Below are 14,177 nucleotides of genomic sequence, written 5' to 3'. Positions count from 1 at the left end.
AGCCTTCAGGTGTCTCAGCACACAGTGGGCGGCGGTGGGGGAGGTGTAGATAACATGAGAGCAGACAAAGAAAAAAATGGTGTATTTTTATAAGATTATGTGAAAATTTGTATTTATTTTCAAGTCCTCCTTAACAAAATGAATCCTAACGTCTTGGACTTTTATAATTAGAACACAGGCTCTGCTCTGGCAGCTCTCTTTAAGCCATAATTAGTTATGTCTGGAGCCTTTGAATAATTTCTTTCAATAATTGATGGAGTTAATATTCTCTTTTAAAAATGAGGAGGACAATGTTTTTCACAAACTCTTTTTGTTGGAGGCTTTGTCATTCAAAATCTTCATCAGTCATAATCACACTGGTGTGATTTGCCTTTTAATTTCTTATAAGACTTAGCTTATAACTTTTTAAGGATGTGGATAATTCTAAAAGTAAAGGCATAATGCATTGCTAGATTACTCTAGCTGAATATAAAAAGAAAGCAGTAATACAGGAACATTCTATCCATTTGTTTCCAATTATTTTATAAATTTAAAAACTGCATTGTATGTTGCTTCTGTTTGAAACTCCATCAAAAAACCTCACTATGAATGTAAGGAACTTAGATGCTAATCATATCTTTTGCTTGCTAGCAAGAAGAAATGCCAAATTATTTTATTCTTCAAGCATTCTTCTATAAAGAAGCTTCCGCATGCTTCCTCCCCACCCCCACATCCTCACTCCACCCTATTAGGAATTTCAAAAAAAAAAAAAAAAAATCTTTATACATGGAAGGCTAGATCCTAAGACAGAAAGCTGTCTTTTCCTTCTGTCTTTGCACTGGCCACTTTCAGTCGCCTTCACTTCTGCTGGGACTTTATTTCACATTGTGTGGACTACAACACTGAAACCAGTTCAGTCTCTATCTTTATTATAAAATTAAAAGTGGTGGTTAAAAAAACATATAAAGAAAGCCCTGGCTTGAAGCCATTGTTCAGAATTTAAGAGCTATTTGCCCCCAAGTGTCTTTGCAGTCTTTCATAGCTAATTATAATAACTGTCAGATGTCTGGAAAGTCTATGGTGCCCTTGTCAGTGGAGTCAGCAAAGTTTGTCTTTTATTTTTCTTGGGGACAGAGCAAATCTGATTAGACATAAAGAGCAAAAAGAAGTGAACTAAGTACATATGCGTGTGCCTTCATTTTTTCTTATGAACAAAGCAGCACACTAGAGCGATGTTCCGGCGCACAGCCTCCTACAGCTACTCTTTGGAATGCCTGACTTTTATTTTTAATTGTTTATCCTTAAGAGAATAAAGTATGCAACAATTGTCCCTGGAATATTTTCCTGCCAGCTGAATACCCTTCAATATACACATGAAAGAGTACCCTTAAGAAATCTTCAAATATTGGATGTTTATGACATAAAACTATTTTAATCAGTACACTTGACGGAAAGAAAGGTATACTTACAATTTCAAAATGGTTATTTGCTCTAGTTTCTTGTCCCCGGAGGCAGAGCAGAGGCTTTTGCCAGACTGTCCATGATGCAGGTGCAGAATCCCTGTTTTCATGCCGGAGAGGAAGGTAGAAAGTGCTTCATAAAGTCACTCGGAACTCAGCCACTTGTGCTCAGACATCCCTTGCTCCTGTGGAAGCTGTACTATCTGCAGTTCTGAATTGAACTAAATTACAGCCCATGTGAAAGACAGGGGCAGTGAGTCATGTGAGAGATACAGAGCTATCCTATTGGCCACAAAGACATAGCTTAGGCATTCTGCCTTTTCCACCATTGGTGAATAGTTAAAACTGAAAGCATCTAGATCCTCCTCTTGAGCTTATTTGTCCTTTATGTGTGGAAGAATGACTGTAGGATTTTACAGTGACAGAATTAGTTAAGAAAGGGACTGAAGTCATCCTTCACAGAGACTGGTGGGAGGTGATTGGAAGCTCAGCTTTTTTAAGATTTCTTTTTTCTTTTTATCCCCCTGCCCTGCGGTTTTGTCTATAATTTGCCTGTTTGCCTGTCAGAAAAATGTTTTTTGTATTTTTTTCTCCCTTCAGTTAACTTTGGAAGTGACAGAAAGTAAATTATCATCATATTCCTTTGCAGAACTGTCATGTTTTGCAGCACAAAATCAATTATTTTCAATGATGCATTTTCAAATTTTATTTTTACATTTACAGAGACTTTATTGCAGTTCTAAACTAACAAACTAAATTGTTCATTAGTGACACCAAAAACAGAATTAACTTTTGAGTAATTATTACATTTTGGAGAAAGGAGGGGTAGAAATAACTCTGGAAAATAATAAAAGGCAACAACATCAAAACAAATCAAATAAGGGGCTTTAATTAAGAAGGGATAAAGAAGAAATATATTTCTCCATCAAAGCCACTCTTTAATTTACCATTTTTGGTAAGGCAGAATGTCCAGAAAACTGCCAGTCAGAAGGTATTTTTTAGTTATGCTAGGATTCTTTAATTCACCTAATTCCTTAAAAATACTTAAATGTGTTTGTAAAGATTTAGAGGCTGTAAACTACCTTAGAAGTCATCAAATCTCACATTCCCTATGTTAAAGGTGAGGAAGGTAGCCTCTGACAGTAATGACTTTCTTCATAACCCTGATCCACCGTGTTATGCAAAATAAATGAAGGAAACACTGAAATAAATACTAGTTTGCTCTGTCTTACGTACCTACTAAGAGCCAGTTACCTTCTCATTTAATTCAATAATTATACAACCCATAGAATAAGTTTGACTACTTTCATTTCTCCTCGGCAAAAACAGACTCAAATGTTTTACTACCATGGTAGTGCCTGGATTTGAACCCGAGTGGCTGATTCCATGCCTACTTTTTCCAACTAGGTATGTGTCCTTCCAAATAATGATGGTTGTCACTTATAGGTTCCTTCCTACTGTATGTCAAGTAATGTGCAAAACCCTTTAGAGCCCCTCATTCAATTCTCACAACTGTTAGTGAGTCAATTATTCTATTTTGCTGATTTCACTGATGAGGAAATGAGGTGTATACTACTCAGTATTATGTAAGTGGTAGCTGGTAGCATGTGATTCAAACGAGCTCTTATCTGTTTTACACACTATATGGATTCTCATCACAGTGTTAAATATGACTTGATTTTTCCATTTTTTTTTCTGGTCTAATATATTAGAATATTTTGGCATAAATATGGAATATTAACTGTGGTCATGTCATTGTCTGGGTCTGTTTGGTTCAGACCCAGATCATACCATTAATTGACCCATAAGGGACTGGAAATAGGCATCAGAGGAGCAGTCATGGAACCATATTTATCTTGGGGCCCTACAAGCAGCCTCACACAGGGTCTTGCAATCATAGGAGCTTCCACATCAGTTGAAGGGGCACATGCTCTCAGAACATCAGCCTGGGTCTTAAGGAGTCCTACTGCTGGTTCAAAATCTGAAACCCGCTGTTTAGCAGAATAAGTACCGGATCATTTCAAAAATAGTGTCAAAAATTCCATTTCAGCCAGATATCAAGAGCCACCAAGGAGTTTCCTGAATTGTAACCCTCCTGCAGCAGCTGTAATCATACAAATGGGAAATTTGCATTGGCTCCCGCAACCCTTGTGTGGTTTGTTTGTAGACGGGAGGTGATTACTGAAGTGCAACTGCATCTTCACCTGCACTTTCTAAAGCACACATTGCTGTTGCTCAGAGTATCCTATAGGACAGGTTAGGCAGGTCCCAGATAGCATCGGAAGAGAGTTTTTAGTCCTCTTCTGTTTTGAATACTTTTGCTTCTTTCCATAAGTGCTACTTACTTTCCTGAACAATCCACAATCCAATCACCTACCTCATGCTGTCCCGAACCCTTCCAGGTCAGCCCTCTCATATAGTGAGCATGTGATTACGTTATGTTATCCTTATCTTCATCAAATAAGCTTCTCTATTATATTGCAAATATTTCAAAGACTGAGCTGTATCTTGTTATATTTTAATCCTGCATAATGCCCATCACAGTAGAGATGAGATAAATATTTGATTTTTTTTTTTTTTGGCCTTCAGTGACCTATTCACTGGTACACAACAGATCAGAAATAAATCTGGTGAGATAATGCGAACATATTTTTTAAAAACTTAGCACTTTAAAATATAGTCTAAAAAAGTGAATCAGACACTGGAGAACAAGTAGGAAAATTATTATGAGACCACAGAGTCTCCCTAATATTGGTCTAAATCAATCACATACAACACTTATACTAACTAAACTGATGGTCATGGTATTAGCACACACTTACCTCACTCCTCTCTGCCGTCGTCTACCAACTTCTCCTTCATTCCTCTCATTTACTGTTTTTCAGATTTCCTTTTTTGTCTCTAGCCCTGCTTTAGTTCAGTGTTCACAAGGGCAATCTATTCAACACTCTAATGTCTCAGTTCAGCAACTTCCTCAATTTCGATGAGGTTCACCGCCACTCCCCATGACAATCACCGATGCTCATGTGTTAAAGCTTGGAAATTTTTATTTTATTATTTATTTATTTTTTCTTTTTTTGAGATGGAGTTTTGCTCTTGTTGCACAGGCTGGAGTGCAATGGCACAATCTCGGCTCACCCCAACATCCGCCTCCCGTGTTCAAGCGATTCTCCTGCCTCAGCCTCCCGAGTAGCTGGGGATACAGGCGCACGCCACCACGCCTGGCTAATTTTGTATTTTAGCCATTTTGTATTTAGCCATTTTAGTAGAGATGTGGTTTCTCCATGTTGGTCAGGCTGGTCTTGAACTCCCGACCTCAGATGATCCACCTGTCTCGGCCTCCCAAAGTGCTGGGATTACAGGCGTGAGCCACAGTGCCCAGCCTAGACCACCTACTTTCTAATCACCATCTTCAATGTTTCCAACTCTTTATCACTATGTTTTGTTTTTCAGCTTCTCCGATACCTTCAATCCTTTGGTGTCTACATTTTCTCCTTATCTATCACCCCCTTCATTCCTTTTCTCCCCTTTCCTTTCATACTTCATTCTCTCTTAGAGTTCATGATTCATGATTTCATACAGTGTCCTGAATTTTCTTGCCCTGTTTTTCTTCTGATGGCCTCCTTCTCCCAAGAAAACCAGATTTTGAATCAATCCAACTGTTAAACTTTTATTTATTTATTTTTTTGAGACGGAGTCTCGCTCTGTCGCCCAGGCTGGAGTGCAGTGGCGTGATCTCCTCTCACTGCAACCTCTGCCTCCCGGGTTCACGCCATTCTCCTGCCTCAGCCTCCCTAGTAGCTGGGACTATAGGCGCCCACCACCACGCCTGGCTAATTTTTTGTATTTTTAGTAGAGATGGGGTTTCACCATGTTAGCCAGGATGGTCTCGATCTCCTGACCTCGTGATCCACCTGCTTTGGTCTCCCAAAGTGTTGGGATTACAGGCGTGAGCCACCGCGCCTGGCCTAAACTTTTCTAAGCTATTCTGGGCTTTCTAAGAGCTGCTGGAGAAATGTCTCTTAAGCCTAGAAAGGATGTTACTATAGGCCAATAGTCTCCAGATTTGACCAGTTACTCAGTGCTATATTAAAAATCTATGTTTCCCCAATCAGCTCATTTTATCATTTTCCACAATGCTATCCAATCTTTTCTCCACCACCTCTATTCTGCATTCTCACCAGATTGTGTTGCCTTCTTATTCTCAGGAGAACCAATGAACTTGCCATATGTAGATTCAACTTTTTCTTATTTATTCTCATCACAATGGAAAAGTTGTTTTTCAACCTTTTCAAGGCAGATCACTCACTGTGTACATGGATATCAATCTCTTCTACCTACTTGGAAATTTTTTCTTAGATGTTTTTATCTTTCTCAAATTGTCAACGTGTCCCTGCCTACTAAACTCATTGATATTAGCATTTTAAAAATGCTGTTTTTTTCTTTAATATTTAAAAATCTCCTCCATAGATACCAAGTCCTGCTTCCTGTCTTCTACCCTTCCTGGGTAAATCTCTTCAAAGATTTAGTGATACTCACTATTATTGCTTCATTTCCTTTTGTTTCTCTACTTAATCTGGCTTCTGTTCTCATCATACTGATTTTTGACAAATACCTCTGTGCTACTAAAACCTATGAACAATTTTCAGTCTTTGGCTTCTCTAAAATGTTTGTGAACATTTGGGTTGGGGCACATATATGCCATGGAATACTATGCAGCTATAAAAAAGGATGAGTTCATGTCCTTTGTAGGGACATGGATGAAGCTGGAAACCATCATTCTAAGCAAACTATCACAAGGACAGAAAACCAAACACCGCATGTTCTCACTCATAGGTGGGAACTGAACAATGAGAATACCTGGACACAGGGTGGGGAACATCACACACTGGGGCCAGTCGTGGGGTAGGGGGATGGGAGAGGGATAACATTAGGAGGAATACCTAGTGTAAATGATGAATTAATGGGTGCAGTAAACCAGCATGGCACATGTATACATATGTAACAAACCTGCACGTTATGCACATGTACTGTAGAACTTAAAGTATATATAAAAAAAATATATTTGTGCAGTTGACCACTCTGTTTCCTAAGGTGTTCTCCTTCAGCCTCATGTGTTCTGGCTTTTGTCCCATCTTCCCTATGTTTCTTGTGTTTCCTCCTCTTGTCTCTTGAATATTTGTATTTTTCAGAATCTCCCATAGACCATATTCTCTTCTCACTCCACAAGCCTCTCTTTCAGTCATGTCATTTACCTATACAGTTTCATTTGCAAATCTGTACTAATGATTTCCACATTTCTATCTGCAGACCAGAACTTTCTCTTGAGCACCAGAGCTGTAGATCCCACTGCACCTTCCCTTGGATGGCTCACTGATATCTCAAAGCCAATACGTCCAACACGGAAGTCATCATCTCATCTTAAAATTGTGTAACTTTTATTGTTTCTTATCTCAGTGAATAGTACCACTATCCACCAGGGCCAAAGACAGAAAACAAGAGGCTAATATTTATCTCTTCCTTTCCTTTACATCGGCTTTCATATCCAACTAATCAGCATGCACCATAGATCTCTTGCATGTGTTCACTTTGCTGCATGTCATTCATTGTAGGCATGCTTCAGTATGCATAATAGTTAACATTAGGTGTCCCTTTTGTCTCCAGTCTTGCTTAACTCCACTTCAGCATCCCTGTGACTGCAACAATCCTTTCTCAAACTTGTAGCCAAATAGATCTTTTAAAAAGGCAACCTGATTCTTTCACTCCTCAGCTTAATACTTTTTAGTGGTCCCATTACTTCTAAGGCAAACTGTGAATGTCCCTGAGGAGCCTGCTTTTGTAAGCTCCAGTGTTTTATTAAAGTAAATGCATGGAAATGTTTAATGTATGAATAACATTATAATTTACTTAGTTAAGTCTCTTAAACTTGCCCTCAAACCTTTTAAAATCTTCAAGTGAAACTGAGGCATCAGCAGTGACAATATTTGTCCAGTGGCATGAAGAACTCCCAAGGGAACTAACATTCTAGTCTTAGAATATGAAGACAGAGTAGATTCAATATCTTTCTTCTTCAAGAGGATTGAAAGCCTACTCACAGCAAGAGAGAGACCTGTTTTCTCTTCCCCCAGACAAATCTTTTGTCTTTAAACTCTAGAGGAGTTCTAGGAAATCTTATATATTTTTATATTGCTTCTTTCCTTTCCAGGGGTCTGTGAAAGTGAGGGCATCCCAAACATACAACGCAATAATAGAAATTACAAGGTGGGTTAGGTCAGATGGCTTTCTAATTTTCTTGAGTTTCCCTCTTTTCTTTCACCACTCTTCATTCTTCATTATTTCCTAACTCAGTTAATAGCAGCCCAACAATTGGTCAGTCTGAAACCTGCCTATCTTTCTTAATTCCCTTCTTTCTCCTCTGCATGCCCACAGATAAGTGAATATTATGGAGCTTACCTTTAAAATAGACTTGAAACGCAATTACCTCTCACCACGTCTTTTGCTGCTGTGCACACTGAAACCACTATTATCTCCCACATGCATTACTGCAATCATCTTCATCTGGTCTCTTCTTCCACACGTGCACTCACTCCCACCACAATATGTTCTCCAACAGCAGCTAGCTTTTAAAACATAAAATATATTATGTCCTTTTCTTGCTTAGAATTCTCCAGTTGCTTCCCACTACATCTACATTAATCACCCGATTCATTGCTATGACCTATAAGACACAACATCATCCTGTCATAATCCATACCTCACACTCTGATCTCATCTTTTGCCCACCCCTCTCTCATTTCACTGCAATCACACTGGCCTCAGTTTCAGACATTCTGCAAGCTGTTTGATTAGCTGTTCTCTCTGCTGTCAATGTCCTTCCCCTTGATATTCATCTGCTGGCTCCTCATCATCATCTGTATTTCTCTTCAAATGTCACTGCTCAGAGAAATGATTTTTTTTTTTTTTTGGAATGATACCTACCCATCTACCTATCTAACTTTTTGTCTTGTTTTGTTTTGCATAGCAATTATTATCAGAAAATGTCTTAGTAGTTCATTTACTTGTCTACTATCTCTCCTTCCCCATCTAAATATGAGTCTTACGAGAGAATACTGGTCATCATTATTTTTTCTCAAGTGCTTGGAACTTTCCGTTGCATATAATAAGCAATCAGGTCTTTGTTAAATGAATGAATGAATGCTTAAATAATTATAAAAATTATAAGATAATTCAAGTAGTGTATTTGAGGGGAAAAATCACCTGTCACAATAAAAATTATTAATGTAGTTCTATATATTAAAAAATAAAGAAACACTATTGCATTATCACTGAAGGCTAAAACCCAAAATACAAGTTAACCAAAAATATATTGATGTTGAATGTTCAGAGAACTATCTAACATTCTAATTTTGACTAAAATTTTTTTTGTTTGCAGTAAAACAATTGAGCTCAACAATTTTTTTTTCTTTTTGAGATGGAGTCTTGCTCTGTTGCCCAGGCTGGAGTGCAGTGGCATGATCTCAGCTCACTGCAAGCTACACCTCCCAGGTTCAAGCCATTCTCCTGCCTCAGCCTCCCGAGTAGCTGGGACTTCAGGCGCCTGCCACCTCACCTGGCTACTTTTTTATATTTTTAGTAGAGATGGGGTTTCACCATGTTGGCCAGGATGGTCTCAGTCTCCTGACTTCATGATCCACCCACCTTGGCCTCCCAAAGTGCTAGGATTACAGGTGTGAGCCACCGTGCCCAGCCCTGAGCTCAAAAATTCTAAATACACTTTATAATGGCCATTAAGTATATTCAGTTATAAATAAATTGATTGAGAAAATGAACTTGAGTAAAGTACTCAAAATGTAGTAGTCATGAAAATAAAATAATACCAACAATTTAATTTATGAGTATGTTTTCCTCACTCTTTCAAAATTGTATCTATGTGCTCTTGAATAATTGCTCAAGGCCAAATAGAGTGAAGAAAATTATATCTATGTTGTTGCTCTGTAAAAATATTTCTTTCTACATTAAAATGGTCAATTTCTATGTTCAACTTTCTGAAGAAAAATCTATTGAAAAATGAATGTTATTGATGGCAGAATTGGACATCCTAAACTACATGTTATTAAATAAACCCAAATGCATACCACTTTATAAATCCTACAGTGTCTTTAAGAAAACATAGTTACCAGCCGGGCACAATAGCTCATGCCTGTAATCCCAGCACTTTGGGAGGCCAAGGCGGGTGGATCACCCGAGGTCAGGAGTTCAAGACTAGCCTGGCCAACATGACAAAACCCTGTCTCTACTAAAAATACAAAAATTAGCCAGGCATGGTGGCATGCACCTGTAGTCCCAGGTACTCGGGAGGCTGAGGGAGGGGAATCGCTTGAACCTGGGAGGCAGAGGCTGCAGTAAGCCGAGATCATGCCACTACACTCCAGCCTGGGTGACAGAGTGAGACTCCATCTCAAAATAATAATAATAATAATAATAATAAAAAGAAAATATCTTACCAATAATAATCTTTTATATTAATATAGTGCTTGATACATCTCAAAGCTGTTTAACTCCCACTGTTACCTATATTCACAATAACATTATGAGGAAGGTGGTACTAGTATTTTTATCTCCTTAATATAAAGAGAGAAACTGAGATCTGGAAAATAATATGATTGTTGGTAAGTCACAATGCAACATAGGAACAGCACCATGTCTCATGATGACTATGAAATTGTTCTGTATCTTGGACATGCAAACAAATTATTGGATTATGTTAAGATTTCTAATTTGACCTCAAACTTGCATACTAAAGGGGAGAATGATTGTAGAAATAGCTACTTTTCACGGGTATGCATAAAACCTTTAGTTATATAGTTCTTGCTAGTAATTTTGCCCAGTTTTTTGGGTGGTCTGGGCCTTGGGTGGGAAAATTGGGATCTGATGAAACGAGAGTTATCTGAGCAGGACATTTCTTAATTGTTCCAAATTTACAATGAGTACATATTGGAATATGTGGTCAGATCATAGGGAGTTGAAGTAAACAAGCTAAAAAAGGCTGCCTCTTATTTTGCATTGAACTCTGTAAGAGATAACATTTTCTGTGAACTTAGATCTTTTACCTTTAAGTGGCTGAAAGGTGTTTGATTTTTCTTGGTCTGTTATCCTTTCTTAAGAGTGATGGCCAGATTTCTTATGAGTACATAAAAGCCTTCAGACATAGTGAATTTCTCAAATACATATATCATTCATGTAGAACAAATTTGAAAACTCATTATTTTGGCTTTTTCTTTTCCTTTTTTTTTTTTTAAGATTGGGTTTGCTACGTTGCCCAGGCTGGTCTCAAACTCCTGAATTCAAGTGATCCTGGCTCAGCCTCTTGAGTAGCTGAGACAACAGGTGCATGTCACTGCACTTGGCATGGTTTTCCATTTTTCATGTGGCTGCTTTGACATCATGTGGAAAAGAGAAGATAGGCAATCTCCCAATTTCCAATGCCTTGGCTGACAAAACTCAAAGTATATTTTCTGTTGTCTTCTAATCACAGGGAAACAGTTATGTAGACAGAATGCAGCCTGTGAACAGATACTCTATATTTTAGAATTAAATTGAGCAAAACAAAGTGTCATTATTGCCTAGTCTCAGATTAAAACCACAAAATTATATAAAAGAACAATGTTTTTATTAGAGTTTAAATTTCATTTACCAATACATCGTTTGAGCATTTACGTCTAGATAACCAAACAGGAATGCTTCTCCAAAATTAACATGCACATGAAGTACTTGGAACCTTGTTAAAATACAGATTCTGATTCTGTAGGTCTGAAGCACTGTCTTCAATTCTGCATATCTAATAATCTCCTGGGAGATGCTGAATCTGCTGCTCTGCTGAGCACACTCATAAGCAAGGCACTAGGAACCATTTAGAAATCTTAGGGCATAATATCAGAGGCTAACTACTTAAAGGTAACTTAATAACGATCTCCAACAAGAGAGTTCCTCCCACCACACTCTTTCCCTTTTTCTTTTTATCCTCTGTGTCAATTCTTGTCCTCACCCTCCAACTTTACCATACCTTGCTATCACTTGACCATACATGATAACTTCAGGCCACAGCAATTCTTATGTCATCATCAGCCACATACCAGCAAAATAGAATTTATAAAAATCTAATTGAACCACTCCATAACTCCTAACAAAAGTTCTACTTTCTGCTATCTCATTTATCTATCCAAGGTGTTACATTTGTCTTTCATCCACAACTTTATTTCTGGTATGCTTTCACTTAGCTCTTGAATGATCAAGAGCTCAAAAACATAATAGCCAACTTTGGCTTTGTTTTTGTTTGTTTGTTTTTTGCTGTTTTTATACTAAAATGAATTTCAAAATAAGCTCCTGTTTTTCTGAAATGTTTGCTCAGTGCTCTGCTAGACTGGTTTTGTAGTGTGGTTCTACTGGACAGCACCAGTATGAATAAGTATATTTACCCATTTGGGTATCCAGTGGTGAATGTTTTTCTATTCGACTAACCAGTCGAAAAAATTTTAGGCAATGTGACTATTTGGTGAAGAAATGTTTGATAAAAGGGAGATTCTTATATGACCCTCAAATAACACCACTGAATGCCTATCTACTTCATTTTTGTGTTAGTATTTATGTTTCATCTGATAGCACATATGATTCAATTAAGCCGTTTTAGCCTCGTTTATATTAACTGAGTATGTATGTGGTTGCGACACAGTGGAATTCAAGGCTGAAGTGCATTTAACACTATTCGGGGAGTGTATGTATTTATGGAAACTTCTGCTGAACCTTCTATTGGTCTTCCTTGGGTTTTCTTTTTACAAAGGTTTATTTTATGTTATTTCTTTTCAAAAATATTCCTCAGGCCATGATAATGACTACTGTGATACTTTATTTAATGAAAGCAAGTATCTAATGATCAATTAATTTTATGAAATTATCCCATTGACCCCGGAAAAATAAAATAGAGGCAAAGTCACAAGAAATAACAGTTTATTTCATAACTCTAGCTTCCTAATGTAGGTGAATACATGGCTTTCAAAGACACACCAAATTATCTATTAATGACTTCAATTATGAAAATTGTTAGGCCTACCAGACATCATATTATTTTTGAGCTGTATCTATATATTCAATTCCAACTCTACTTCCAACTCTTGGGTGGTCTAAAATTGAGATAATTAATTAAACCCTTTGAAAAGCACTTGCCATCCACATTTTATCTTGGATGAAAGAAATTATTTCATGCTTTACTTAAGGAAAGTTAATACCCAAAGGCTGCACATTAGCACTGTCTTGAATTAGAACTTGCCAAATCTGAAAATTGGCTACTCACATGCAATCTTCTTTAATAACTTATGAAAATTTAAATTAAATTGGATTAATAATTTAAGTAGAAAGTTCTACAAGGAAAGCTTAAAATTTTAAAGTTTTAGAATAAGCAGAGAAAATATCAGATAGAAAATGTGTTGCTGGATGTACAATTTTAATGATTGTCTTAAAAGACATTAAAAGCAGAGAAAAAAAGTCCTTCATAGGAACTTGCCTTAGACTAATGTACTATGTCTACAGAGGGAAATAAAATCATTGGAAGAAAGATTGGAAAGTAAATAAAATTATACCTGTCACCTGGACAAATTGTTTTCTCCACTTTTACAAATCTGAGACAATTTTTGCTTAAAAGGAATAGGGGTTGGGGGCTGGGGAGGGGAATAGTAACCTCAGTTGGCTGCTTTAACAGATGATCGTTATGTTAAAAATTTCCAATTTAGCGTATTTTCTGAGAAAACACCAAATGGCGGATGATGCAGATGCAGCAGGAAGGCAGGGCGGGGCAGAGGCCCCCTGGGGCCCTGGGATGGGGAACCGCGGTGGCTTCCATGGAGGTTTTGGCAGTGACATTCAGGGCCAGGGCCTGGGCGGAGGCCGCGGAGGTCGATCAAGTCCCTGGAGGGAATCTGTCTCTTCTTCCTGCCCATCAAGGAATCTGAGATCATTGACTTTTTCCTGGGGGTCTCTCTCAAGGACGATGTTTTGAAGATTATGCCGGAGCAGAAGCAGACCCGCGCCAGTCAGTGCACCAGGTTCAAGGCGTTTGTTGCCATCAGGGACTACAATGGCCACGTCGGTCTGGGTGTTAAGTGCTCCAAGGAGGTGGCCACTGCCATCCGCAGGGCCATCATCCTGGCCAAGCTCTCCATTGTCCCCGTGCGCAGCGGCTACTGGGGGAACAAGATCTGCAATCCCCACACCGTCCCTTGCAAGGTGACAGGCCGCTGCGTCTCTGTGCTTGTGCGCCCCATCTCCGCTCCCAGGGGCACTGGCATCGTCTCGGCGCCTGTGCCCAGGAAGCTGCTCATGATGGTTGGCATCGATGACTGCTACACCTCAGCCAGGGGCTGCACTGCCACCCTGGGCAACTTTGCCAAGGCCACCTTTGATGCTGTTTCTAAGACCTACAGCTACCTGACCCCCGACCTCTGGAAGAAGACTGTATTCACCAAGTCTCCCTAGCAGGAATTCACTGACCACCTCCTCAAGTCCCACACCAGAGTCTCGGTGCAGAGGACCCAGGCTCCAGCTGTGGCTACAACATAGGGTTTTTATACAAGAAAAATAAAGTGAATTAAGCCTGAAAAAAAGAAAAAAAAAGTCCAGTTTAATCTTTGGCATTAGGGATGATTTCAAGGAATGAAAAGCAAATGACAAAAATATGCTTCTTAGCTA

The 14,177-nt window shown here is 38.5% G+C and overlaps 1 protein-coding gene and 1 long non-coding RNA gene across 3 annotated transcripts in view; one reads left to right on the top strand and one right to left on the bottom strand.

The window, feature by feature from the left end:
* LOC100938574 (uncharacterized) overlaps positions 1-1,712 on the bottom strand; it is a 78,468-nt gene extending 76,756 nt beyond the window's left edge. Inside the window, exon 1 of one of the 2 annotated variants that reach the window (XR_008510916.1) lies at positions 1,449-1,712. This is a non-coding gene — a long non-coding RNA (uncharacterized LOC100938574). The remainder of the gene's footprint in view (positions 1-1,448) is intronic. The other variant, XR_008510918.1, reaches the window with a different exon arrangement.
* An 11,533-nt stretch (positions 1,713-13,245) lies between these two features.
* On the top strand, positions 13,246-13,964 carry LOC100938930 (small ribosomal subunit protein uS5-like). Its single transcript, XM_054523618.1, has 2 exons — positions 13,246-13,321; positions 13,357-13,964. Exons 1-2 carry the CDS (start codon positions 13,246-13,248, stop codon positions 13,962-13,964), a joined length of 684 nt encoding a protein of 227 aa, XP_054379593.1.
* Positions 13,965-14,177: the final 213 nt, after the last annotated feature.

The sequence above is a fragment of the Pongo abelii genome, chromosome 1 (genome assembly GCF_028885655.2).
Source record: "Pongo abelii isolate AG06213 chromosome 1, NHGRI_mPonAbe1-v2.0_pri, whole genome shotgun sequence".
In the NCBI taxonomy this organism is placed as follows: Eukaryota; Metazoa; Chordata; class Mammalia; order Primates; family Hominidae; genus Pongo; species Pongo abelii.
The sequence above is the reverse complement of the archived record's forward strand: the minus strand, read 5'-3'. Positions and strand labels throughout refer to the sequence as shown.

Excerpts from the sequence above, each read along its gene's own strand:
- LOC100938930 (XM_054523618.1), top strand. The coding sequence starts at position 13,246 with ATGGCGGATGATGCAGATGCAGCAGGAAGGCAGGGCGGGGCAGAGGCC. Across the intron at positions 13,322-13,356 it reads CCCTGGGATGGGGAACCGCG|GGCCAGGGCCTGGGCGGAGG; the intron begins GTGGCTTCCATG and ends AGTGACATTCAG.